The sequence below is a fragment of the Myodes glareolus genome, chromosome 14, assembly GCF_982192425.1.
Source record: "Myodes glareolus chromosome 14, mMyoGla1.1, whole genome shotgun sequence".
Classification (NCBI taxonomy): Eukaryota; Metazoa; Chordata; class Mammalia; order Rodentia; family Cricetidae; genus Myodes; species Myodes glareolus.
Window position 1 is genome coordinate 49,912,070 of NC_142039.1, and position 27,362 is coordinate 49,939,431.

General features: G+C 42.4%; 1 protein-coding gene across 1 annotated transcript; it reads left to right on the plus strand.

Annotated features, from left to right (window-relative positions):
- The first annotated feature begins 1,010 nt into the window (after positions 1-1,010).
- Wrnip1 (WRN helicase interacting protein 1) lies at positions 1,011-21,828 on the plus strand. The gene is made up of 7 exons (XM_085699342.2): positions 1,011-1,947; positions 3,947-4,138; positions 5,349-5,590; positions 15,659-15,888; positions 19,449-19,604; positions 20,250-20,329; positions 21,105-21,828. Exons 1-7 carry the CDS (start codon positions 1,141-1,143, stop codon positions 21,378-21,380), a joined length of 1,983 nt encoding a protein of 660 aa, XP_085555468.1. The 5' UTR covers positions 1,011-1,140; the 3' UTR covers positions 21,381-21,828.
- Positions 21,829-27,362: the final 5,534 nt, after the last annotated feature.

A 27,362-nucleotide genomic window follows, 5' to 3' on the forward strand; every position in this document is an offset into this window, starting at 1 on the left:
TGTCATTTCATTTCACATTATCTATTACCACTCTATTTCATAGACTAAGATAATTAAACCATCAGTGGAAAAACAGTAAATAGAAAGGGATTCTATAGACCTCTATGTATAGGGTACATTGTTGGGTAGTAGATCAAATAAAAATTTTTGTCAAAGCCTTCGCTGGCTTGGAACTCAATATACAGACGAGGTTAGCCTCAAACTTGGAGACTCACCTGTCTGTGCCTCGTTTGTACTGGTATTAAAGGTATCCCCACCACACTCAGCGAGTACTTTTAAAATGTCTATGGTACTCCTTTCCACTTCTATCTGCTGCAACTCACCTTTAAAGAACGCCTATAAAAATTTTATGGGAATAAAATGCTTGCTGTCCAGTTTACAGCTATTATATATAACTCTTAAGTACTTTGGGTGACAGGGTCTTAGGTAAAAATAAAAGGGGCAAGGAAGAGAAACGCTTTTATTTGCTTTTCCTTGAGCTGCCTTCTGAATTGAACTTTCTCGTCCATCTGTGTAGCTGATTGTGTTTTTCCAGTTGAGGTCCTATCTCCGGTTTTCTAGGCACGTCTTGCGTATTTCCACTTCGTTTCTGTTTTATTACAAATAATTCTCCCTGTCCACACTATCTCTGTTTCCGAACCCAGAAGGCCGAAATCCTGGAAAGCCAAGTTCCCTAGTTCCTTTCGGCTTTCGCATCACTCGAAGGGCGGAAGATGGCTGTTTCTGGTATTGAGCGGGCGTGCGCACGCGCACCACGCCTACCCAAGCAACACCTCAGAAACGCCTCAGTTCCCAGGGACGGAACCAGAATAGAGACCCGGTTAGAGACGGCGAACTACGTTTCCCAAAGTGCAATGCGAGAAATTGCCGGCGGCGATTGGGACAAACGGTTCGGGCTAGTCGGCCCGCTTTGGACTACACTTCCCGACACGACGTGCGAGGCGTTGCCAGCTGCGGGCCGAGGGCGGGTTGACGCGGGAGCTGGGGACGTGAGGCATGAGCGGCGCCCTCCCTCGGCCTGTGCGCGTCCTGCTACCTCTCCGGAGCGCGAGGGTCGCGCGGCACGGGGCCTAGCGGCGGGCATCGGCGTTCCCAGGGGCAGGTGCAGCGGCGCGGGCGCCGGGGAGGGCAGCGGCCACCATGGAGGTGAGCGGGCCGGAAGACGACCCCTTCCTGTCGCAGCTGCACCAGGTGCAGTGCCCCGTGTGCCAGCAGATGATGCCCGCCGCGCACATCAACTCGCACCTGGACCGCTGCCTGCTGCTGCACCCCGCGGGGCATGCGGAGCCCGCGGCCGGGTCGCATCGCGCGGGGGAACGGGCCAAGGGACCCTCGCCACCGGGCGCCAAGCGGCGGCGGCTGTCGGAGAGCTCGGCGCTGAAGCAGCCCGCCACCCCGACGGCGGCCGAGAGCAGCGAGGGCGAGGGCGAGGAGGGTGACGACGGCGGCGAGACCGAGAGCCGTGAGAGCTACGACGCACCGCCCACGCCCAGCGGCGCGCGCCTCATCCCAGACTTCCCGGTGGCCCGGTCCAGCAGCCCCGCTAGGAAGGGCTTGGGCAAGAGGCCGGCGGCTGCGGCCGCGGCGGGCAGTGCATCTCCGCGCAGCTGGGACGAGGCGGAGGCTCAAGAGGAAGAGGAGGCGGGGGTGGACGGCGATGGCGACGCGGATGTGGACGGCGAGGAAGACCCGGGGCACTGGGACGCGGACGCCGCCGATGCATCGTTCGGAGTCAGCGCGGGCCGCTCGCATCCCCGGGCGCTGGCAGCCGAGGAAATCCGACAGATGCTGGAGGGCAAGCCGCTGGCAGACAAGATGCGTCCCGATACGCTGCAGGACTACATCGGGCAGAGTAGGGCCGTGGGGCAGGAGACTCTGCTCCGCTCGTTGCTGGAGACCAACGAGATCCCCTCGCTCATCCTGTGGGGCCCGCCAGGCTGCGGCAAGGTGAGTGTCACTCTTGCCGAGGGCCAGGTGCGGTCCTCAAAATTCCCGACCCCTCCTCGGGAGAGGGAGGCCTGGGGGCGCGGTCCCCGTGCGTGAGCCGAGTTTGCAATGAGGAAGCAAGTATGTCATTTCCCCAGTTCCCCCAAAACATACTTGTTGGGCGTTTTCCAAAGAAAAAAATGCCTGAATTTCTTGGTTTATGCGGAGATGTGTACTGAGATTCGAGCCATCTTTGTGTTCCTACGTACCCCCACATCCTTGATTTTTAGTGACCTAATTCCAAGCAAAGGGCATGCAGCAAAAATCTGGGAAGAAACATTTTGTAAGCTCCATTTGTTGTGGAAAAGTAATTAAATTTTTTTTCTGTTCTACTTCTTTTCCTTCCCACTACTTGGTTTATTCTAACTGGCTTTTGAAACTAATAGAAATCTCCCTTCTGTGCAGCGTTTCAACAGGCATTCCCTTAACTTTCTCATATTGCCTTCCGATTAAGAAAAGCATTCATGCTTTAGTGTCCTGTTCTGTGTGTCATCTTACTACAGCCAGAGGAGATTGGCTAGGATATCATGGGTTTAGAGAACAGGTCGCTGGAAGAGTTCTTGAGAGAATGTGATAAATTGACAGTCCTGTTCATGCCCGTCCATAGAACAAATAAAGAATGAGCCCAGGATTGGAATGTAAAGAATGCTTCTTGATTGAGGTTCAGGCTGCTTCATACACGAACACATTTGTGATGTTAATCCTGTTTTTCTTTGCAGCTCATCTCAGCTACACTTCTTTATTTTCTGGAATGCATCATTCCTTTTGTGCCTTCTTGTACTCATGTTCTCTCTGATCAAGCATACATCAGATGTACCCCAGATAACATTTTTTTAATCCCTGATCCTTGCATTCTACTCCATCATTGAGGTATACTTCCAGCCTCCAAAATAACATGCTAATTGTTTAGTTGTTGATGTCTTTTGCACCCCTCCCGGATTTGGTGGTTCCTCTTTTTAGGGGCTTGGTCAATAGTATCGGCAGTAATCCTGACATCTGTGTAACAGCATTAGAGTGCATATTGATGCTTGTAGGCTTTGCAAAGGTCTGCAGGGAGCTGAGTGGTGAGTCATGGAGGGTTGAATGTGAGAGATTTCTGGGCCAAGTCTGCTCAGTTGGTGGTAGTCACAAGCCCATATGACATGGGAGCCTAATTCCAAAAGGCACAGGTAAGCTGGGATTCGTTACCAAGCAGCCAGTGTCTGATGACACTCAACTGTACAACTCCCAGAAAATAAAGTGCTGAACAGTTTGTCATTCAGTTAGCAACCTTCACTTTTTCTTTATTTCCATTTTTAATACTGAATTGCTAACAGTAGTATCAGTCATGGCAAATACATACTTATTGAGCACCCATTAAATGCCAGGTACTGAATTAAGAGGTTTTCTTCAATCTTTCCTTTGTTTTCTGGTAAGTATTAATAAGATCAAATTCCTGCTTTTAATTTCCTTCTAGAGTGGACATTCAGAAGTGGCATGTAGCCACTTCACATGCTAGCTGCTTGTCAGTGCCCTCAGAAGCCATTCATTTTGCTTTTCTCAGCTAATCTGCTGGCTTCCATTTGAGCTTGGTTCTGGGATCAACTCTTATCCAGGAGCCTTCAACATCATACTCTTGGCCAAAGGAGAAAGAATTTCTCTTTGGTGAGAGGTCACAGCTGTTACCCCGGCTTTGCTAAATCAGGACTGCTATTCTTTATTGGGATTCATAAGATCTTAAAAGAGTCCACCAAAAAAGAATCAAAAGGAGTTAAGTGGAGGGGAGTGGTAGAATTAACTATCTTTCCATCTTAATTGTAATTATTTTGTTCCTTTTTACAACTCTATAGTCTCTCTGCTTCAGCATTCTGCCATGTTCAGTATACTTGGTTAAATAGTTACGATGCTGCTTGTGGTACCCATGCATGCTGCCCAGTCTGTCTGATGAGTTTTTCAAACTCTGTTTATCACCTTTTTTTAGACCACCTTGGCTCACATCATAGCCAACAACAGCAAGAAGCACAGCATAAGGTTTGTGACATTGTCTGCAACAAATGCCAAGACAAATGACGTGCGAGATGTCATAAAGCAGGCCCAGAATGAGAAGAGCTTTTTCAAAAGGAAAACCATCCTCTTTATTGATGAGATTCATCGGTTCAATAAATCTCAGCAGGTATATTAACTTTTTACTAGTTTTCAGATATGTGCATAAACTAGGACACATAGAATGTAAGAGCACTTTGAAAAAGTGCAACAGATGTTAACTGTCCTCCGGACACGTAGCCTGCCACCCATCTTCAAGCTTATTTCCCCTTTTTTTTTTTTTTGTATTTTTAGATGACAAGAGAATGCTTTCTCCCTCTGATAAATGGAATGATTGTTCTATCTCTGACTTTCCATGTAAGAAAAGGATCTTTTGATCCAGTTTCCAACTTCCAGAGGCTTTTAATCTAAAAAGACATTGTGACCAATTACACTTGATCTAAAGATCTTTTTAAGGTTAGGGTCTAAAGCACTTACCTATCTTATGAAAACCCTGGATTCTAGCTCTTACCCCTCCCCCAAATTCATGGTTTTATTTCTCTCCTGTATATGTATACCTCAAATTATTTTCTGTTTTCTGTGCCTTCTAGCTCTTGTCAATAAAAATATTAAAAGATAATGTTTTAAATGTTTATTTAGAGGCTTCATTTTGAATTACCTAATAGAAAAATGGTTGTTTTTCAGGCATTCTTTTTTCTTTGATTTACATTGTTGCAGCTTTTTAACTGCAAGTAGAAATATTTCACAAAAATAGTAAACCTTTTTTCTCCTAATGTGAATCTTTTTGAGTAAAACAACATTTTAGAATTCTGCCTGACACTGGCTTCATGATTTTACATGGGACCGTTGACCTGACATTTTCCCTTTAGACAATATCTGGGGGTTGCATATTCACCAGTGTTAAGAACAGTAACAGGATGTTTGAATACTTGTAGGGGAAGAATATTTTAGAAATACTAACACTGTGGTCTTCTATAAAAAGCTGGCATGCAGTTGTACACACTGTGTACTAGAAGGTACTTTTCTAAGCCAAGAAGTAGTTTATGTTGAAGTTGTTGGAATTATTCTTATAGGTAGGTGGTAATTTACCATACCTTTTCAACAAGAGACCAGGCTTAGACACCCAAAAGTTGAGCTTTATACATGTTAATCAAGACCCAAAAGTTGAGCTTTATACATGTTAACCAAGAGGGATACTCGTGAAATTGATCTGCTCTATCTGATGAGTGTTCTGAAAAGGTGAAATTAGGAAGATGAAGGAGTGGATAGACAACTTACATAGGATTCTGCCCATGGCTGCTGAGTAGAATCACTGTCTTCTCTTTTCCTCCCATGATCAGGACACTTTCCTTCCTCACGTGGAATGTGGGACGATCACACTGATTGGTGCAACCACAGAGAACCCTTCCTTCCAGGTCAATGCCGCTCTTCTGAGCCGATGTCGGGTGATTGTTCTTGAGAAGCTTCCAGTAGAGGCAATGGTGACTATTTTAATGAGAGCTATCAATTCACTGGGAATCCATGTCGTAGACTCTAGCCGTCCTACTGACCCTCTGAGCCACAGCAGCAACTGCAGCTCTGAGTAAGTAGATTGTGCGCACTCCTGGACGCCCACACCTCCCTGAGAATCTCTGGCAGAGAACCAAAGAGGGCTGGGCCTCAGCCATGGAGGGGTGGTGGCAGAGAAGAATTGCCCATCTGCCTGTAAGAATAATAAACAAGAAGTGTTTAATCCTGCCCTCAAGACCTCCTTCGGGGGTCCCTTCTTAGGTGCATTTTCTGGCTCATAGGTGTGTCTATACCTTTTTGAGCTTTAATGTTGCTGTTACTGTAGTTACTGTGCATTTGCTTTTATGCTTCATGCTTTTTCCTCGATCACTTGTTTTAAAGGTTTAGAAAGACTATAGGAAGCCTTATTTTAAAGGCCTCAAGCTGCTTTTTAAGTAGAGGAAATAGATATATACTTCTAGAATTAATTTGCACATCATTGGAGATTTGTATTAGATTGTGATTTCTTTTGCCCCATAGTGTGTTTTTCAAAGTGTTGGAGAGAAGTTGCTGTAACTCTAATCATACAGTGGCTTAAAACATTTTGCATACTCCAAAACACATTCCCATGGAAATAAAGAAGTTAGTTGAAAGTGACAAATAAGAGGCTGTCTCATTCCCTTTGCTCCTTAGTTCTGCATCATGACTACCCTGTAGTGTTTGGATGGTGAATCCATTTGATTTCTTGGGTCAGAGGTTCTCCTTTATTGTTGGAAATGTTCTTCTGAAGCTATTTGTTCATGTGGTGGCTGAAATAACGCAGTGAACACAGTGTGGTCTGCAGAGAGGCTGTTGCCCACCTCATGCCATGGATCAGACAGCTGCATGTGCTGCTGCAAGGCCAAGTTCTGGGGCCGCTTTTCAGTGAGGATTAAAGTACTCAGGTTTTGGGTTTCAACACTTCTCCCTGTGTCTGGATTCTCCCATTTGCTCTTGTCTTACATGTAGGAAGAATGCCACATGAAAACCTTGAAGTATTTGACTAAGGACCCCAGGGCAGAGCGAGGTTGCTTTATTATAGAGTACAGTTGTGATTGAATGGCCATTAGGACTGTGACCAGAAAAAAGTGTGGGGCCTGCTCTTATCTGTCCATTGTGCTCATACCAGGAGCCCTTGTGGGCTGGGCTTGTGTAGGTCTCAGGTCATTGTATCTAGTATAGTCTTCTCTCAGTCCCTGAGAAGGGATTGGTTCCAGGACCCTTTACAAATAAATATGCAGGCACAGTGTTTGCATTAAATCTACACACATTCTCCCATTCCCACATACTTTAAATTCTGGCTAGATTGTTTGTAGTTTTAAAAAGAATTTTTTGCAGTCAACTCAATATCCTGCTCGTGATAGACAAACGCTGTGCAACTGCTGTGCTTCCACCCTTCCTAGATTCTAATGCCTAATATGATATAAATGCTATATGACTAGCTCTTGTTCTCTATTGTGTAGGGACTAGTGATGAAGAAAAGATTTACACATGTTTGTAAAAATGCATTAAATAAAACTTTTCAGTCAAAGATTGAATTTGAAGATGCGGAGAATTCGTGGACCAACTGTAGACTCAGGCCACCATGTGCTAAAGATAAATTGAAAAGGGAAAAGGAAAGAAAAGAAAATTCCCAAACTGTAGGAAACTTATTATCCCATGTTCTGGTTGTTGTAAGTATGCAGTTTTATGTCATGTTTATTCAGAGTCCTTTTTATTTCATGTCATTTCATGGGACTGGATTATCCAAGTTCTCCAGGTCTCCCACTCACTGCTTTGCCACAGTAGAACTGTGGAGCCCATCCTCATGAGGAGGCTTCTGTGATTTAAGAGAGTTCTAGGTGACCTGCAGGCACGTGAAGGAAGTTTGAGCAGATCCAGTGGAAGAATTCAGATTTTATATGTTACTAAACTAGTAGTCACATACTGAATAAATCAGTCACCCTTAACCTGCTAAAATTGTATTGCAGTCAGTGCAAACCTCTGGTATCCAACATGTCTTAAGTTTGTCTGTCGTTCATTTAGAGTTAATCCAGTTATGGCTTCTTTCATTCTTGCTTGTTTCTGTCCTCCACCTTCCTGGGAATGCTAAGAAAACAGGAGACTGTCTTGTTTATATCCCCAGCACCCCGTCAAGTATATTTTGCATCCTTGGTGATTGCTTAGGGCATAAATAAATTCTAACTTTTAATAGGAGAGACATAGTTTATTCTTTAGTATCGTCCTTCATGGGACATAATTGTTCAGGTGTGAGACCTTTTTCTTTAATAGAAATATCCCTTTTTATCTGTTGCAAGCACAGTAAAATAAGTATTAGCCTTAGCTCCCTTAATTGGTCAATTTGCTAGCATTACTGACAAGATGTTAGGAGGTGTCATAGGCCACAGAAGAAACACATTTTAGGAGACTTCCTGAAAGAAGTAGCTGCCTCCTCAATTGCCAAGAATTTTTTTTCCCCTACTTTGCCAGAGAGTATTTTATTGTTGACATTGTTTACAGCAGTCAGCATATAGTCATAGTAAAAGAGCAGACAGTCTAAATGGTTTTGTTATTGCTCTTAGTTCTCTGCAAGGTGTGTACCCCATTGTAGGCTGCATCTGAAAGTGACCTGCCTACTGGCAGCCTAGAGAAACCACCCAAGCACCTATGTATTAAATAATCCTCTGTACTTGACACTCAACTGTCAATTGCACAAAAATGGAGCTGGGAGAATGCCCCCCACCCCCGCAGTCAGTTTACTCTAAATAAAACCATGAGAGGTCAAAGTTTATGCAGCAGATGTCCAGTGATGAGAACTAGAGTCCCCCTTTTTTGTAGTAATATAGGTAAGAAAGTTGACCAAGGCTTCTTAGTAACCAGAACTATGACATGAGAATAAAGTCTGTATTGTCTTTCAGTTATTGTGGATAAATTTTACTTTCAAATCTCTATTGACTGGTGTCACCTGTATGTTCATTCTTACCCATAGTGATCAGATTAGTTAGCTGATCTAGCTAGAAGAGAAGACTGCATTGACTCTTCTCTGGGAAGAGTGAGTGTTGTGTTGATGTGTTGTATTTTGGTGCTTTAGATAGAAACCAGAACTTGCACAGAGAAATTCTAGACTGTTGAAGGCTGTGTGCGAGGTGATGTACATGGCATCTAGGTCTACTCTGGGTGTTGTTTCTCCACTTGACTGTTATTTGTAAAATGGAGTTCTCACACACTGTATACATGTGCATTTCCATTACAGTAGGACAGTATTCAGTTTCTTGCTTGTTTTAATGCTGGGGTTTACACTCAAGTCATCACAAGCTTAGTTACTAAGCTCCACCCATCTCCACCCCAGCCTGAGTGCTCTTTAGAAAACATTCTTAGGCCTTTAATCCCAACATTCCTGAGGCATTGAAAGTCCTGCATATGCTAGATATTGCTGAGTGCTGAAAAGTACATTCCTATGCCTGTAGAGAGCATGTAGGGTGCTGAGAGCCAGATGAGCAAAGGGCTGCTGGTACTCTGCTGTGGTCATGTACACAAGAGAGTACCTTAAACTTTGTATGCTAGTTGTCTTTTTCATCCAGTTTATGATCCCGAGTATATAAGACAGGTATGCAAATCAAACTTTGATAGCAATTCATTAAATTTTTAAAATTTTTTTGTTCATTTTATTTATTTATTTTTTTCTCAACAGAGTTTCTCAGTGTAGCCTGGTTGTCCTGGAACTCACTCTGTAGACTAGGCTAGCCTTGAAATTAGAGATTCACCTGCCTCTGCAGTGCTGGGATTAAAGGCATGAACCACTACACCCAGCTAAAATTAATTATTTTCAAACAGTTGTTTAGTGTACATGTAATTTTTTCACTAAAGATGAAAACTTGTTTGCTAATAATGAGATGAATGTACTTGTTTGTCCAAAGCAATACAAAGGATATAATAATTGAAATTTACATGCTGAGTAATGGCCATAGAAAAATATTAAGTCACTGAGATGTAGCTTAACTGATAGAGTGCTTTCCTAGTATGCATGAGGTCCTAGGTTTGGTCTCCAGCACTGCAAAAATGGCATGACTTAAACCTATAATTCAGCACTCGGGATGGAGGCAGGACAGTGTGAAGTTCAAAGTCATCTTAGCCTGTATAATTCAAGTCTAGCTTGTGTTACATTTGACCTCATCTCAAAAAGGGAAGGAAGTTTTGTCTGTCTGTCTGTCTTATTCATCCATCCATCCATCCATCCATCCATCCATCCATCCATCTAAATTTTGGTTTTTTGAGACAGGGCCCTGTAGCCAGGTTAGCCTTGAACTTGATCTGTGTGATTTTTACTTCCCTATGCTGCAATTATAAACACATTCTGGATACAGTGTGTTAGATAGCAAATAACATCTTGATTACATCACATAAAAAATGAAGTGTGCTATCTGTGCGCTTGGTTAATTTTGGAGGGAGGCAAGGACTGACTGTGGTCAGTGATCTTGTACTGTTGAGAATCAGAGTATAAACTGCTGCTGTTACTCTAAATTACCTGCTTCTGATAACTACTGCAGATCATGCTTGGGGGTGGTGGCACACGCCTTTAATCCCAGCACTTGGGAGGCAGAGGCAGGTGGATCTCTATGTGAGAGGGGAGTAAACAGCATTTAGAGCTCTCTTGCTTGGGGGCCATGAGTCTATCTTGCTTGGAATTCCTGGATTATAGAGAAGAGCCATGATTTAAACACAGCAGCCTACACAAGACATCTTGTTCACCCTCCATCCTGCTTTTTTTTTTCTTTTCTTTTTTCTTTTTTTTAAGACAGGGTTTCTCTGTAGCTTTGGAACTAGCTCTTTTAGTTAGGCTGGTCTTGAATTCATAATGTCCGTGCCTGCTAACAGGACCTCCTGCTCTACCACTCTCTCTCATCAGTTTTCCTTTTTTGTTTTTTTTGGTTTGGTTTGGTTTTTTTGTTATTTTTCTCTCTGGCATGTTTTCTACCACCAAATAGCAAAACAAAGGTAGTCAAACCCTGCAGCAGAAGATACCAACTAGAGTAAAATAAGAGTATAGAAAACATTGTATCTTCTCTTTTTAATACATTTTTAACTATTAGAATTTCATTACTTTCCCCCTTCTTTTTCCTCCCTGCAGCCCCTCTCTCCCAGAGGCTAATTCTTCCTCTCCAGCAGTCCTTAGTTGTGTATAGTTTTTGGTCTGGGGTGGGACCCTGTGGAATTTTCTCCCTTCCAATAGCATATCTATTGATAGTACCTTTGTCCAGATCTTGTTTATGTAGCCATTTCTAGGAGACATTGTTTCACAGCAGATTTACTGGTATTTTGATCCTTGTAACAAACCTCCCTGCCCAATATGTTGTTCCCTACACCTAGATGCAGGAACTGTGCCTACATGCAGGAACTGCGTTGATGTATCCAGTGGGCCTGGGCTCCCAGTGATTGTTGATCTCTGCATTGTGTCCAGTATGGTTTTCTGTGTTGCTTTCATTTGCTGTAAAGAGAAGCTTCTTTGACGAGGCATGGGGGCTTACTTGTTTGTAGGTATAAGGGTAGGATTTAAATGTAGTGAGATATGCTGGTTTTGCAGAGTGGCAGTACTAGATTATCCTCTAAGATCTATGGCATCACTAGCCCCAGAAAGGTGGCTAGGTTTCCAGTGCCAGGAATGATTTTCCTCCTGTTGAGCAGACCTTAAGTCCAGCTACAGCTGCTGGTTACACCAGCATCTGAGTGCCACTTCCTGTACCTTTGCAGCTATTTCAGCTCTGACTTATTTTTATTACATAAACCAGGCTGTCTTTGGTTCTCCTCTGAAGTCACAAGGAATTTCACTTTCCAGTATCATCTGTCATGAAAAATAAAAAAATATAAACTAAAAACCCAAAAAGCAAAAAATTAACATGCAAAAGAGTTTAGGCCTCTGGAAAAGGGAGGGAGATTTCTGTTTCTCTGTTAAGATCAAAACTTGTTTCAGTTGGAGGAGCTTGGTTCTAATTCTGTTTTAACACTACATTTTGTTATCCAAGAATGTATTTTCCAATGCATTTGTTTCAGCCAACTTTTTCTTTTTCTTATTATAGAAGCTTTTATTATCTTTTGTTGTTGTGTTATTTTTGTTTTTTTTTTTTTAAGACAAGGTCTCCCTTTTTATTACCCTGGCCCCTGGCTGTTGTAGAACTTGTGTAGAACTTGTGTAGAACAGCTGTGTAGGCCAGGCTGACCTCAGACTCAGAGCTACCTGCCTCCTGGGTACTGAAATTAGTCATGGGCTACCACACCTGGCCAAATTATTTATTTTTAATTATTTTGTCTTAAATTTTTTATTTTGTGTGTGGGTTTCAGTGCATGTGTGCCATGAAGGTATGTGTAGGTCAAAGGACAACTTACATCATCTCTCCTTTCACCATGTGCGTTCTGGGAATTGAACTTAGGCTGAAGCAGCCAATGCCTTTACTCACTAAGGCATCCTACAGCTCCTGTTTATTACTTCATAATGGTATAACTTACTATTTATTATTTTATTCCAGGAGGCTATGAAATTGTGGTCAGCCTTTGTTTGCCCAAAGTAGATTTTACTCTCAGTTCTCTAACTTTTGAAATTCCTTTCTAAATTGAAAGCAGTCTCCCCACCCCCTCCCCAGTGTGTGTTTGTGTGTGTGAGTGAAGAACAAAGTTCAGCTTCTGAGAGTTCGTTCTCTCTTTCCACGTGAGTTTCGGGAATTGAACTCTCAGACCATGTGGCCTGGCAGCAAGTTTGCCCACTAATGCATTTCTCTGGCTTCTGTTTTATCATTCTTAGTTTAAATTGTCCCCTTGTCTCATTCCATCACAGGGTATTTTATTTTTAATTTTTAAAAGTTATTATTATTATTATTAATGTATTGCTGTGTGGGTTTGTGCAGTGTGTGTATGCAGGTGCTCTAAGAGGCCAGAACCAGGCGTTGGATCCCCTTACAGCAGGAATTAAAGACTTAAAGGAGTTTCAGGCTGTACCACATTGGTTCGAGAAACTCTGCAAGAGTATTATATGCTCTTGGCCACTGAACCATCTCTCTAGCCCCTAATTTTTTTTTATTAATTATTTGTGTGTGGGGGGGTGGAAGTGGGGGTGTGTATACGAGTGCATATGTGTGTAGAACTCCTTTATGTAGGTTCTCAGAATTGAACTCAGTTCTCCAGGCTTGCACACACTAACCACCTTTACCTGCTGAGCTATCTCACTGCTCCCAGAGTATTTTAATATACTTTATGTTATTATTCAAAACATAAAAGATTTGAATAATAAAGATTATGTTTTAAATACTAAAACTCTTCAAAGCTTTAAAAGCAGTAGTTCAGGACATAGCTGAGTGGTAGGTAGAACCTGAGAACTTTCTGCACAGTATTCTTCAGAAGAGATTTTCATTTTGTTGTTTGCTTATGACCATTGAGTGCTATCAGCACAGCCTCCTTTTTATTATTTGCACAGAGTTGCTGACAGATTTATTCTGTTTTTAAAATACTCTGGACAGACGGTGACGTTACAAATATTAATCATATCTAAAGGGTGAAGGAGTGGTGACTTTTGTGACTCCAAACTGTAAGAGCAAAATGACCTATGCTTTAGAACCTGGTGTGGTGCTCTTGCCTGTAATGACAGATCACTAGATTAGCCCCACAGGCAGGCTCTGTAGTGCCCTTGCTGTTTGGTCAGCGTGACACCCTAGAGTCATTTGGGAAAGGGACGGAGAGACTGCCTGCCTCTAGGCAGCTCTGTAGATTTTTTTGATTAATAATAGATATGGGAGGGCCCAGCCCATGGGAGACAGTGCAGTTGTATAGGAAAACAGGCTGAGGAAACCATGGAGAGCAAGCCAGTAAGCAGTATTGCTCCATGACCTCTGTTTCAGTTCCTGCCTTGAGTTCCTGTCCTTGTCTTCCGAGTGCTGGACTATTACTGGGAAGTGTAAGATGGAATAAACCCTTCTTCTTCAAGGTGCATTCGGTCATGGTGTTTAATCCCAGCCATAGAAACCCTAAGACACACAATGAGTAGCTAGAAATCTGGGATACCTTTGGTGAAGAAAAGAATATCTTTGTTTTTGTTTTTGTTTTCTGAGACAGGGTTTCTCTGTAGAACAGTCTTGGCTGCCCTAGAACTTGCTTTGTAGACCAGGCTGGCCTCAAACTCACTTGAGATCCACCTGTGTCTGCTTCCAAAGTGCTGGGACTAATGGTGTGCCTGGCAGAATGCCATACTTTTTACGTTATTTTTATTACTGTAACAAATGATTACGTTTCATTATGACTTTTCTCAAGTAAATTTTGGTGAGCTTTTGTTGTTTCTAGTTCTCCAATCTCTCTCCCATGAGGCTGTTTTTAAAACATTAAACACAAATCTTTCCCTGAGTGAGATGGAGGTTGGCTGGTCACTTTTGTGGGTGGGTAGCTAGTAACAACTATGTTGACCACAGCAAACAAACAGAATTCCCTCTTCCCCTTCAAGACTCTTTCTCAGCCCAGCCCAGTTCACTGTGCACTGCCTCCCAGGTAACTTGTTTGGACAGCTGTGATCATGACTTAGTGTTACTATAAATAATTTCAACCAGAGATTGGAAATGACAAGAATGAACTGTAAATTTTAAAAAGCATATTTTTCTTTGAAAAAAATACAACTATCCACTCAATCAGAAACAATCCTAAATAATGAAATTTTGGATGGCTAACTAGATTGGGAAGAGAAAATTTAATAAATCAGGCTTGAAAAGTAATCATAGTGTGACTTGCCTTTTGATGTCTGAACTTAGACGTGTGTTTGTGTCCAGACCAAATGACAGAAACCTGTAATCCCAGCACTGGGGATCAGGTGGGCAGATTGCTATAAGTTAAGACTGCATTGGTCTATCTAGAGAGACCGTCTTAAAAAAAAAAAACAGAAAAATAAGTAAATGAATAAATGTTAGTATAAATTTTAGTCCTAGTAGATTTACCCAAATTCTGGGGAGTCCTCTAATCAGTTCCCAGGAGAGTGTGAAGTACCTGCTGCTCTTTACTGCACTGGGCAGATTTTATATGATTGGTACCCACAGACAGTGACGTGCTGCCATCTGAAAATGCCACAGTCAGAATTCCAAAGACCTCTTCCTTGGTCTGCTGTGTCAGAGCAATTGAGATCTTTGTCTGTTCGTAAGATGAGGGATTTGGGCCTTCTGATTAGAGACTAACCTACTGTGATGCTGTTTTTACCCTGTCTGAAAGTGATCTGAGTATCCTATGTCATCAGATGTGGATGACCCTTGAAATAGACTTTCCATCCACTATCATGAGGTGTAGCACAAAGTCTAATTGATCTTAGTAATAAAAACCCAGAGTCAAATATAGGGGTAAATGCTGAAAGATCAGAGAGACAAAGGAGAAAGCCACAGCCTTACCTCACCAAGTCCTCAGCCTGAAAGAGGCTGAGCTCCTGTCTCCTCCTGTCTTATATTCCTCTCTGCCCAGCCATTTCATTTTCTGTCTCTACCTACCTAGTGCTGGGATCAAAGGTGTGAACTCTGTTTCTCTTTTTGACTGGTCAAGTCTCGTGTAGCCCAGTGTGGCTTTGAACTCCTGATATTCCTGCTTCCTCCCAAGTGCTGGAATTAAAGGTGTGTGCCATCATTGGCCTCTATGGTTAACTAGTGGCTAGCTCCACCCTCTGATTTTCAGGCAAGCTTTATTTGTTAGAACACAAACAAAATATCACCACAGTGACATACTAGCATGTCTAGTAGTTTTCACTGTTCTATAGGGTAAAAACATATAGCCCACTTGTCACATTGACTTTGCATAGCATTTTTATCCTACCTTGTACAAGCTTGTGTAAAGGAACTTGTGCAGTGTGGTCTTCTGTGGCTCATAAGATAGAATGTGATTGCCTCACCCTGTGAGATAGAGTGAGATACCCTGTAGCTTCTGACTGGTAAAGTATACTGGCATACCCCCAGGACTTAGGAAATCTGGTCAGTTCTTAGTCTAAAAAATGCTTAGGTATCTAGTTAATATGAATTCAGAGTAAGTAGTAAAACCTTTGAACTACAGTGCTTACTTGAAGCTAAAGTTTAATTAATATGTGCTGCAAAACGAGGTGTGACTTGAATGTGCTGATAACAAACCCTGGTTTCTGTTGCAGGCCCTCTGTCTTCATAGAAGATAAAGCAGTGGACACTCTGGCTTACCTCAGTGATGGTGATGCACGGACTGGCTTGAATGGACTGCAACTGGCAGTGCTGGCCAGGTTGAGCTCTAGGAAGATGTTCTGTAAGAAGAGTGGTCAAACCTATTCCCCGAGCCGAGTTCTAATCACTGAGAATGATGTGAAAGAAGGCCTCCAGCGGTCCCACATTTTATATGACCGCGCAGGTGAGGAATTGAGATAGGGGAACCGTAGAACTGCGGGAACAAGTGTATGCCTGCAGCTCATTTCCAGCCTGTAATCTTATGCCAGCCCAAAGCATACCCCAGATTCTTAATTTGATCTGCATATTATAATAGAAGTAAGCCTCACACACAGGGCTGACCTTTCTGAAAACAAGCATAAAATAAAGCTGCCTTGATTAAGAATCAAGAAGAACTTGGGAGTTTGAACTTGGAGGCTTCATCTTGTAAGGTTGTTAGATACAGATTTCCCCTTGCTGTCTGGTAGCACTTGGTAGAACATAGCAGTCTGAAAGCATATGAATTCAGTTGACAATGATTCTTGTCATACAAAGACAAAGTCAGTAAGTAAGTCAAGACTTACTGGTTTATTTGAGAGTTGAAATCCTCCATTTTTCATCTGAAAGGTAAATTTACAAGGATTTTGGTTGTTTTCTAATAGCCTCAAAATGGTTAATTTTGCAGTGTGCACTAAGTATTTGTATATAAACATGCTTATAGATAGCAAATACCCCAATTCTTATTAAATCTGTGAGCTTATTAAATATCATAAAAACAGCATATTTGCAGCTTTTTTAAATGTAGAAGTGAGGATGACTTACTGTAGATCAGGCAGAACTGCATCATAGAACGTTTGTGTGACTGAGTAGTATCATGTTGTATAACTATGTCCATGTCTTTAAAAGTCCTGCCAGAAACAGAGGTTGACTTCCAGGTCTCGTTGACTTAAGTCTCCATTCTGGTATTTCCTGATGATAAGTGTTCTTCTTACTGGCTAGAGAATTGGGGAGGGACTGGATAATGACTCTGGTCCTGGCCACTGCTTCTCATGAATGAGTGAGCTGGCTGCACATCCTGAGTGACCAAAGCACCCCTCACTGATAGTGCTGTGTGTTGAAAACAGTGCTAAGGACACATTGAACACCCCTGTCCCACCTATGTGGTGCTGGGTGTGGCCTCAGCCAGGGGCCTTTTCACATGCTCTCCATTGAATGTCTTGGCAGTCCTTGAGAAGCCTAAGAAGTAAAACATCTACACATAGCTCCATATTTGCTTTCAGCCAAATACTAGAATGGAATGAGAAGAAACCAAACATTTTTCAGAAGTGAACAGATTCTCACACCTTCTGGAGGCTCAGTAGCAGTGGCCTTCATCCCCCCCTTGTGAGTGTCCCAGAAGAGCCTTTCCTTTGACTGGACCATCTCTTACACTTACCACGTTAAAATCCATAGAATGTTTATGAATAACCATTGAGTGCTTTCAGTTTTTTCTTTTTTAGATTTCCAAAACAACTTTAGAAGGTAGCTTATTAATATTATCCCTACTTCCCATAAAATTCTCAGTTCAAAAGCATGTGCTAAAAACTGATCCTCAAATCCAGTTTTAACTACTTCCCATTGTGCTTTCTCACTGCCTGCATATGCCTCTGTGGAGACTCTAAGGCCACTCTACCTAGACCATGTTACTGAGAAGAGTTGCTCTTGGAGGTGTTTAGCCTTATGGAACTGTATATGAGGGATCATCTTTCTAGCTCTTCCCTTACCTAGGAGGAGCTGAAGGCAGTGGAAGCTGTGTGGGGGCACAACCTTGAGGACCCCATGCATCATGCCCTTCTAATACCAGTATGCTCACACTGCCCACCCATGCCAACATGTCTGTTCCACAGGGGATTGTCAGACACACATAAATATAATTTACATTCTCAAGAAATGTGCTTTTACTGATTGCTCTATAAATAAGAACTGTAGAACCATTGCCCTGGAAATGTGTTAGCTTAGACTCTTGAGACTTTTTATAACTGATGAGACAAAAAAAAAAAAAAAAAAACCTTACCATTAGAGATTTTTTTATTATTATTTCTTTTAATGTCACAAATAAAACAGTTGTCCACTAGTAGGATCTAGTAAGTAGTTCAAATGTTTCTACATCAGAGTGAAAAAACTTCTGAGTGATAACAAATGGTCTGCCCTGTATTGACTTTGTACTTTTAGATTAATAATATGAAATTTCCAATTATCAGACAGTATATCATAAAAGCAAAAGTGGAATTATTTTTAATGTAAGCTAGTGATTAATGCTAGCAGTTATAGTTAGTTCTTCTGTAGTTTTTGCTCTGTACACAGCCTGTGTCTTTAAAACAATCCCATTTTACCCAGTGAGAATCCCGAAGCGTAGAAAATTTTCCAGAGTCTGCACTGATAGTGAGTTTGAGGTTCAAATCCAAATTACCTTGGACCAGAGCCTGTTCTTTGGTTCACTGTACCAGTTGATATATCCTGTGCTAACCCAGTAAAGATGAGAAACCTTTAAACTAAACCTTTAAACTAAAGATGAGAAACTAAAGATAGGTAGTAGGCTAGAGGTGGCTGCCTGTTCCTTCCCAATGTTAGGCCCTGCCCTGTAGAGAAGAGGCAGAAAAGGGGCCAAAGCCATGTAGATCACTTCCATCCAGGACACTTCATCCAGGCAGGGTTCATGGCTCACTTAACTGGAAAAGCCCCAGGTGAAGGACACTACTTACTCATAAAAGTTTAGTAACTGCCATTGATCTAGCTTGGGTTTCCTTGGGAATTGGAGTTTTGGAGCCCTTCAATCAGCCTAACAGCTATTTTCTCTTTGGTAGACCAGTTTCTTGTCATTCCATTTGAAGACCAAATGTTATCTCAGCAGCTGCTGGGATTTGTTCCTGGAGCCACAGTGCTGTGCCTACCAGAACACAGTCACATTGTTGTAACGCATGATGACCACAAAGCAGGTGTTTCTCTGTAAAGATTTAGGACCAGTGTGCTCTGCCTTCTCAGGTGTCATGTCCTTAAATGTACATGAAAGGATGGTCAGAAAGGCATGAAACATGTCTACAGGGCACTGCTTATTTTTGACTACTGTTAGCTTTAATTTCCTGTGCTTTAATGGTTTTTCTAAAGTATATTTTGCTGATTTAACTGTGAATTGAAGATTAAGGATGGATTGAGGCCAGTGGTGAGGATGGAGCTACAGTACTTTCAGGATAAGAACCGTTAGATCATCTGCCAGTCTCCTCACAAGTGTCCTCACAGTCTGCGGTTTAATGACCATGGGCTTCAGATACCAGGGTGTCAGCTGGCAATGACACTGAGAAACAAATGGGCTTTAACAGCTGTCCCTGCTACTTTGCCTCCATTCTGATACCTCTGACCATGCCCAGTCACTTTTACTCAAATAGACTGTGGGGGCAGAAGATGAAACCAGGACATGAGACTCTGTCCCACCTCTCTCGTCTCTGACAGTCCTCTATGTCTCCCTTCCTTATGCCAGCTATGTCTCTGTGCTGGCAGTGTGTACAACCACCAGGAGTTTCTCCTCTGAACAAGACTGTGCTATGAAACAGTCATGGGGCCCTGAGTGAGCTCCTCTGGGGCTAATCCAGGTTTCACTTCACTGAATACACCTCTAGGGCAGCTGTCATGCCTGCCTTCCCCAACATACCTGGGGCCTGTTTAGTGCTGCTTTGTATGTCAGGTGGGCACACAAGGTAGCCATGTGACAGTGTTCTCTCTGGTGTACAGGAGAAGAACACTACAACTGCATCTCTGCTCTACACAAGGCTATGCGTGGCTCTGACCAGAATGCCTCCCTGTACTGGCTGGCACGGATGCTTGAGGGAGGGGAGGACCCACTCTACGTGGCCAGGAGACTTGTGAGGTTTGCCAGCGAAGACATTGGTGAGTGGAAGAGAGTCCGTGGGGGTTGTGAGAATTGGTATATGTTACCCTTGGACCAAGAATGTCATGGAATCATGCAGAGTAGGCAGAAAAGGAAAGAATTGTCATGAGCCCAGTGGTCTGTTTCTTCATGAGCATGAGCTTTAACTGTGTTCAGAGAGTTACCATTTCTGTTTCTCCTTTGGGAATGATCTTTCAAGAACTTTCAGAGTATCCAAATACAAGATGATTTTCTGGTTAGCTTTGCAGCCAAATGTTAAGGTTTTTATTGGATAGTTCCTGTGATAGAAATGGAAGATTCTAGATACCATTTAAGACAAAGATCAGAAAAGTTTTCCTCTTCTTAATCTTCTAGAGTTTACATTTACATAAAATCCTGTGGATGACTTTATGACCTTTGCACTTCTGTTTGTCGTATGTAGTCTTTGTTTTCTTACTGGAATGTATTTATCCACAAGAGACCATTTTTGACAACAACAGTAGCTCTAAAATAGTTCTTGCTTAATGTGGTTGGATATCAGAGGTAAATTGGTGTAATTGTGTTGGGTGTTCTGTTCCTAAGTTTGCATGCAATAGCGGTTACTGGTTGCACACTGACAGTGCTGTGACTTAAACTTCTTTACCTTGTCTCCTTATGTGTGACAGGCTTGGCAGATCCATCAGCATTAGCACAAGCAGTTGCTGCCTACCAAGGCTGTCACTTCATAGGCATGCCCGAATGTGAGGTAAGATACCAAGTGAGTTCTTTGCAAATCTGTTTTGTTTTGTGTCCTGTCCTTTGTGGATCTGAATGTAATTCCTGCCTTCATCACTGGTATGTTAGCCCACTGAGCAAGCTTCTTAGCTTTTGAACTTCATAGAATATTAACTTCCTAGAGAAATGAGAACTTCCCTATCAATGAGGTGGTTTGACTTTGTTTTTATAACATTGGATTTGTACAGAACATATGTGCCAGTCAAATGCTTTACCACTGTGTTGTATCTGTTTTAACTTTTTGAAACAGGGTCTTATAAGTTGCTCAAAATTGTTCTGAGCCCATTCTCTAGCCCTTAAACCTGAGACCTTCCTTCCTCAGCCTCCTGAGTGACTGAGATTATAGGACTATCACCAGAAACAAGGTCATGTTTTCAAACTGTCCTCAGGAGTCCTGAGGCTCAGAAGTCTCCAGGCTTTCTAGGGACAGGAAATTGCATGTTAACCTCCATGCAGGACAGCTTTTCCAGTCATTTGTTTTATGAATTAGTACCTAAGAAATATTTGCTTTAGTGAGAAGTTCTTAGGTTAAATGAGAATCACTGGTCCAGCTTCCCTCTCACCTCATAGGACTTTTTCTACATTTGTAAATTAATTGTCCAGACTAAGTGAAAGAATGTGGAAAAAAATTAAATTAAAAACAAACATGGGAATCGTCTAAGAATTAACTAGTAGAGATCATAAAGTACTGTGCCAAACATAAACTTTGTGGCATCTTCCTTATGACATGCTCTTCTGTGTCCTAGGTGCTTCTGGCCCAGTGTGTGGTGTATTTTGCCAGAGCCCCCAAATCCATTGAGGTGTACAGTGCCTACAACAACGTGAAGGCCTGTCTGCGGAATCATCAGGGGCCCCTGCCTCCCGTCCCCCTGCACCTGAGGAATGCACCCACCAGGCTGATGAAGGATTTGGGCTATGGCAAAGGCTACAAGTACAACCCCATGTACAGTGAGCCTGTGGACCAGGACTACTTGCCTGAGGAGCTAAGAGGAATTGACTTCTTCAAGCAGAGGCGGTGTTGACTTTTAGGCTATGAGTAGGATGCTTGTACCTGAGGAAGGCCAGAAGTCGCTGAGTCTTGGAGATAGTTGGCTGGGAAAAGTTAAAACAGACCAACATTTTGTGCCAGATGTTAAGAGTTCCATAGGTGGAGGTGGTTAATTCAGCTAAATGTGTACCATTGAAATTGTGTTCATTTGCACTCTGTGCAATGATTATGCTTATGAAAATACCTGGCAGCTTTGTGCAATTACTTAATGTTATAAGGAATTATCTATTTTGTCATAGTATTTAAGTCATTATGTCATTTCAAAATTCTGTTCAGTAGGCTTTTTTTTCTTTTAAAAAATGTATATTTGGGTAGTCCCAATTGGTAAAAGAAAATGTAATTGTGATTTAATACTGCATAGTGATTTGGGTATTTTTTTTATATGCAAAGGTCTTATGAGCCAATAAAACTATTTCAAAGTACTTTTCAATTCTTCAATGTTCCTCCTCCTCCTTGAGTTAGTGGCACCAATGTCTGCCACCATCACATTTCAAGAACTGGTACTGTGAATGAGAAAACAACAGAAGATTGGGAAGGCAGGGAAATTTTCTGAAAATTAGTTTTTTGTTTTTTTTTTTCAGGGTCTCACTGTGTAGCCCAGGCTACCCTACAATTTATAGTCCTCCCCACTCAGCTCCTCTGGTGCTGGGATTATACAGGTTTTTTTTTTCCTTTTCTCTTTTTACAGACTGTACCTGTATAATTCTAAGTGACCTATGAAAGACTGCAGTACTTGTAGTTGGATTTTTTTCTTTGGGTCTCCAGCCAGCTCCCAAATAAAGACACGAAAACTTACTAATTATGAATGCTCAGCCTTAGCTTAGGCTTGTCCCACTATCTTTTTAAAGTTAATTTAACCTGTTTCTGTTCATCTACGTTTTGCCTCGGGGCTGTCTGTCTGGCCCCTGGAGACTCACTGTTGTCTCCTTTTCTTTCTCCCCAAACCTAAATCTTTCTTTCTACTTACTCTCCCTCTCTGGAAGAACCGCCCATATTTCCTTCCACACCATTGGCTGTTCAACTTTTTACTAGACCAATCAGTTACCTTAGGCAGGCAGGGAAAACGACACAACACATCTTTACATAATTAAACAAATGCAGCACATCTTCACATAGTTAAACAAATATCCTGCAACATAAACAAATGCAACCCATCTTTTAAACAAATTCTGCCACAAAGATTCCCTAGCATTCCTCCCCCAAGTCCAGTACTTATTTACATGTAGCTGTTTGTAAAAACAGTTCACCTTTTGTGTTTTCTGGAGTTGTGTCACTATCACTAGGCTTGGACTGGATGCTAATTATCAGATTCATTTTGAGAGCCCCTTAGTCAATCGAGAGTTGATGTCAGCTGTAGGTGTCGTCCTTCCACGCCACCCACATCCCACGAGTTCCATATTGTCCTAGGGGTTAAAGCACAAGATGCACACACACAGATACAGAGTTCCAGTCATCCTCAAGAAGAGAATGCCCCTTTATTCAACTAAATCCAGGGTTAAAATACCTTTGGCCCCAGTAAAGGAAAACTCCTCCCACCCAGAGGGGGCTGGGGAAACTGGCCTCTGTGGGAGTTTTTCCCCAGGCAGGTGGTCGAGGGTTTAAGGCAATGTCAGACAGGTTAGATGGGCCTTGGGGCCTGAGCTTCTTTGAGACAGGTTGAGAAATTACCATTTTAAAGTAAAATAGATCCCTCAGGCTAATGTACCAGGCTGTAGCAGAACCAAGGACGGAACTAGCAGGAAGCTTAGCTGGTTAGCGTAAACATTACTTGCATCCAGTATTTTGGCCTCAAGGATCATGGAGGGCAGGTTCCCACAGTCAGCTGCCATTCTGGGAGTGCCTCTGCCTTCCTGGTGAGAATACCTTCTTCCTGCACATGATATCCCACTACTGGGGTATCTGGTTTTATCAGTCTAGACAGGCAACCTGCAGAGCCTTCATTCTTGCTCAGGGGCCATACTTCCTTCAGTAGCTTTATCACTGAAGGGTTCTGCGAAGAGCTACTGTTGACCCCTAAAGACTGCAAGTGATGCTCACAGTTTACATTTAGGCTTGTTTAAGGGTTTGACTGGGAATACATTCTAGGTGAGAAATTATTTGTCCATTGTCTTCTGCTTTCCCATCTTGTTTCTTAGAAGTCTGAGGACATTCTGGTCTGGCATCTCTGGTTTTTAAACACTACAAGCTTCTAGAATCTTCTGCTTCTGGTGTATAGAAAAATTTCAGTTGTTTTTGTGTGCATTTGGTAGGACCTTTCTAGATGGAAATTCCTGTCTTGTACTTTTAGGGACCTCCCCCCATCTAATCCATTAAATATAGCCTGTTTCACACTAAGAAATCTTAGAAACCCAGTTTCTAAGTTACTGATCTTGGAAACCCAGTGAATGAAAGAGATGGAGACTTCACTGGGGAGGGATGTCCTGCTGCCTTCCTTCTGCTCTAATCCCACCCCTGTTTAATTTTCTTTCTTACTGTAGTTTCTGAGAAATTTCTTCACCTTTAGTTTTTACTCTTTGATTGCTGCCATCCTTCTTAAATTTCCTTCTATTCTCTATTCTATCCTCTATTCCTCCCCCCAGAAGCCTGAATTTTTTGTAGAACTTGTTTGATGGCTGCTTAACTCCCTGCGTATGCTAATTTTTAAATTTTTCTATTTTTTTCTTTTTCTTTGTTTTGATTTGTCTTGTACCCCCTTTAATTCTCTCTTCATGTCAGACTTTTAGTTTCATGAAATTGGGAGCTCTGAACGTAGATGGAAGGGCAGTGTATTGGTTTTGTTGAAAAGCCCGGAAGTCAGTTCTTAGGGCTTTCCAGTTGGATAGTGGGGACCCCTCTGTTATCTGCCTGTGGGTGAAGGTTCATCTCCCTGCATGCTGAGTGTCAAACAGGGAGACAGTATCAGTTGGGTGTGTCCTCTAAGACTAAGTGGGACCCAAACTGTCAGCAGTGTTTGGAGTTTTCCAGTTTAGATGTCCTCCAGTGGCCTGGAGTAGGAAGACATTGCTCCTGACCCAACTCATTGTGAATGACCTCAAGACTTTGAGACAACATCTCTAGAGAAAAAGCAGGTTCCTGGCTTTCCTTATTGGATTTTTCATCATCTTTCTGACCCTTAACATCATGTAGCACCAACTCCCTTATTTACCACATATTATTTTCCCTGATTTTTTTTGTTTGTTTTTGTTTTTCAAGACAAGAATCTCCTGTGTAATCCTGGCTATCCTGGAATTTTTTGTTTACCAGGTTGACTTTGAACTCAGAAATCCAAGTACGAGGTTTAAAGGCATGTGCCACCATGCTTGGCCTTTACCCCATGTTTCTAAGGAAGGATGCAAGATTTTAAAGATTGTTTCACTATAATTTTTAAGAAGCTTAGGAAAATACAAATTCATGTGGGACTGATCCGTCAGCTTTTCTGATATCTCACTAGGATTCACTACTCAGTGCTTCATTGATTTGCATTCTCTAAACATGGAAATGAAGTCACTTGGAGCTAAGAAGTGTGTTCATCATAAAATCTAGAAGTTGTCCCATTCAAAATGAGTCTTCCATTCCCCTGGATATATTTTCTTGGGGACTAAGTGAGGAGGTATCACTGAGATCCTTGAACACTGCCCTTCTAGGTAATAGGCCATAGAACCATCTAAGACATATCAGTCTAGGACATAATAGTGTGTAAAACAGGTGTGCCTGCCCTCATTTGTAAAGTCATATAAAAGTCAGGAGTAATTTTGGTTGATTCAACAATTTTTTTAAGCATGTTTGTTTAAAGGCAGTTCTTCACTGCCTCAAACAGTATATACTACAGCACACTTGAATATGAGAGTGTAGCCCATACTAAGGGAAAATCAGTAAGACACAGTGGACAAGGGAGTCAGGACATCTGCCAACTGGGGGCAGCTCTTCTGTGTTGCCATGTATTATTGTCATGCTGACATTCTAAAATTGCCATGTGAAGCATCAGTTCATTCCTTCCCTTCCAGGTGTTAGGTTTTGTTTACCCTGGCATAGCACAATAAAATTCAATGATGTTATGTAAATGACATGCAGAGACTCTCCAGTTGCTGTAAGAAAAATAATCTCTCATCTTTTCAAGATACACATCTTCAAAGTAGAACATTTTATCAATTCTAAATGAGAACCCAGCTTTTATTAATACTGCATTAGAAAGTACAGTGTTCTGGATAGTAGTGAGTGGGATGGCTCAGCAGAAAAAGGCTCCGTCCAAAGCTGTGTAGCATGAATAGTAAAAACCCAGAGACAGATACTGAGGTTCAACCTGAAGAAAGCAAAGCAACCAACCTCTAGAGAAATCTTTTACCTCTACCAAATCTTCCAACCAGAGGCGCGAGATCCTGTCTCCATGAATCCTCAGACTCCACACTCCACTGAGTTGCTGTCTCTTCCCCTTTATCGTCCTCTCTCTGTCCAGCCATATCACTCCTGTCTCCACCTCCCTAGTGCTGGAATTAAAAGTGTGTGACTCCTAGCACACACTTTTTGTGCACGCCTTTAATCCCAGCACTCAGGATGTAGAAGCAGGCAATCTCTGTGAGTTCGAGGCCAGCCTGCTCTATAAGAACTAGTTCCAGGACAGGCTCTAAAGCTACAGGGAAACCCTGTCTCAAAAACAAAACAAAACAAAAATGTGTGACTCTCAAACACTGGGCTTAAAGATGTACACCACCATCACCTGGATCTGTTTCTGGATCTTGTGTAGCCCAGGGTAGCCACAGAGATCTGTCTGCCTCTGTCTCCCAAATCCTGGAATTAAAAGTGTGCCACCATTTCCTGAACTGTATGGCTGACTAGTATGACTGCTTTGCCCTCTGATCTTCAGGCAAGCTTTACTTATTAAAACACAAATAATATACTACTATAAACCTGGAAATCTGAATTCAATCCCCAGAACCTGTGTTCCTTTTCTGGTATGATAACACTGTGGCCAAGACAACTTAAGAAGGAGTTTATTTTAGCTCACGGTTCCGGAGAGATGAGAGTCCATGATTGCAGAGGTATAGCATAGTTTCTGGAGCAAGAAGCTGAAAGTTCACATCTTCAAAACACAAGCATGAGTAGAGAAAGCAACTGGAAATGTCATGACCCCAGGACTTAAAGGCACTGGCTGCTCTTGCAGAAGCCTCAAGTTTGATTTCTAGCACCGACATGGTGGTTCACAACAGTCTGTAACTCCAATTCCAGGGAGATTTGGAGCCTTTCTAGCCTCTATAGTTCCTGTGTGTACACAATGCATAGGCATACATGCAGGCGAAACATTCATACACATAAAGAAATGAAAAAGAAATTCAAATAATAAATTCTCAAAGCCCCCCTGTAGCTACATACTTCCATTAACAAGGCCATACCTCCTAAATTTACCAAACAGTGCCACCCACTGGGGACCAAGTGTTCAAATGGCCTATGGGAGACATTCTCACTCAAATTCCCATGCCATGTAAAGGTGGAAGGAGAGAATCAACTCCACAAAGTTGCTCTCTGACAAACATGACTACATTTCAGATCCCCAGAACCCAGTGCAAGAGCCACACCAGGCCGGCGTGATGGGCACCTACAATCCAAGCACTTAGGAAACAGAGATGGGACCCCATGACCAGAACTGGCAACTTCTGGGTTCAGTTGAGAGACCCTGCCTCATAAAGTAGAGAGTAACCATGGAAGATATCTGATATCAACTTTAGGTCCCCACGTGCACTTATATGCTTGTGTATACATGCCGCACCACATGCATTCATACACATCACCTACATGGGGGGTGGGGAGGCTGAAGGGAGCCATGGGGAATACAACTACTCTCTTAGAGAAGACTTCTTGCATACCTGAGGGACTAGAGAAGATATCTGAACAGTAAAATAGCCAGATGTAAACCACACATGCAAGCTGGTAGCTTCTTGACCGCTAATTGTTACAAGCTACAAACACACCCAAGAGAGACGTC

Bases quoted from the DNA above. Each gene is read 5' to 3' on its own strand.
- Wrnip1 (XM_085699342.2), top strand. From the start codon at position 1,141: ATGGAGGTGAGCGGGCCGGAAGACGACCCCTTCCTGTCGCAGCTGCAC. The intron at 4,139-5,348 runs GTATATTAACTT...TCCCATGATCAG, and splicing joins GGTTCAATAAATCTCAGCAG to GACACTTTCCTTCCTCACGT. The intron at 20,330-21,104 runs GTAAGATACCAA...TCTGTGTCCTAG, and splicing joins TAGGCATGCCCGAATGTGAG to GTGCTTCTGGCCCAGTGTGT.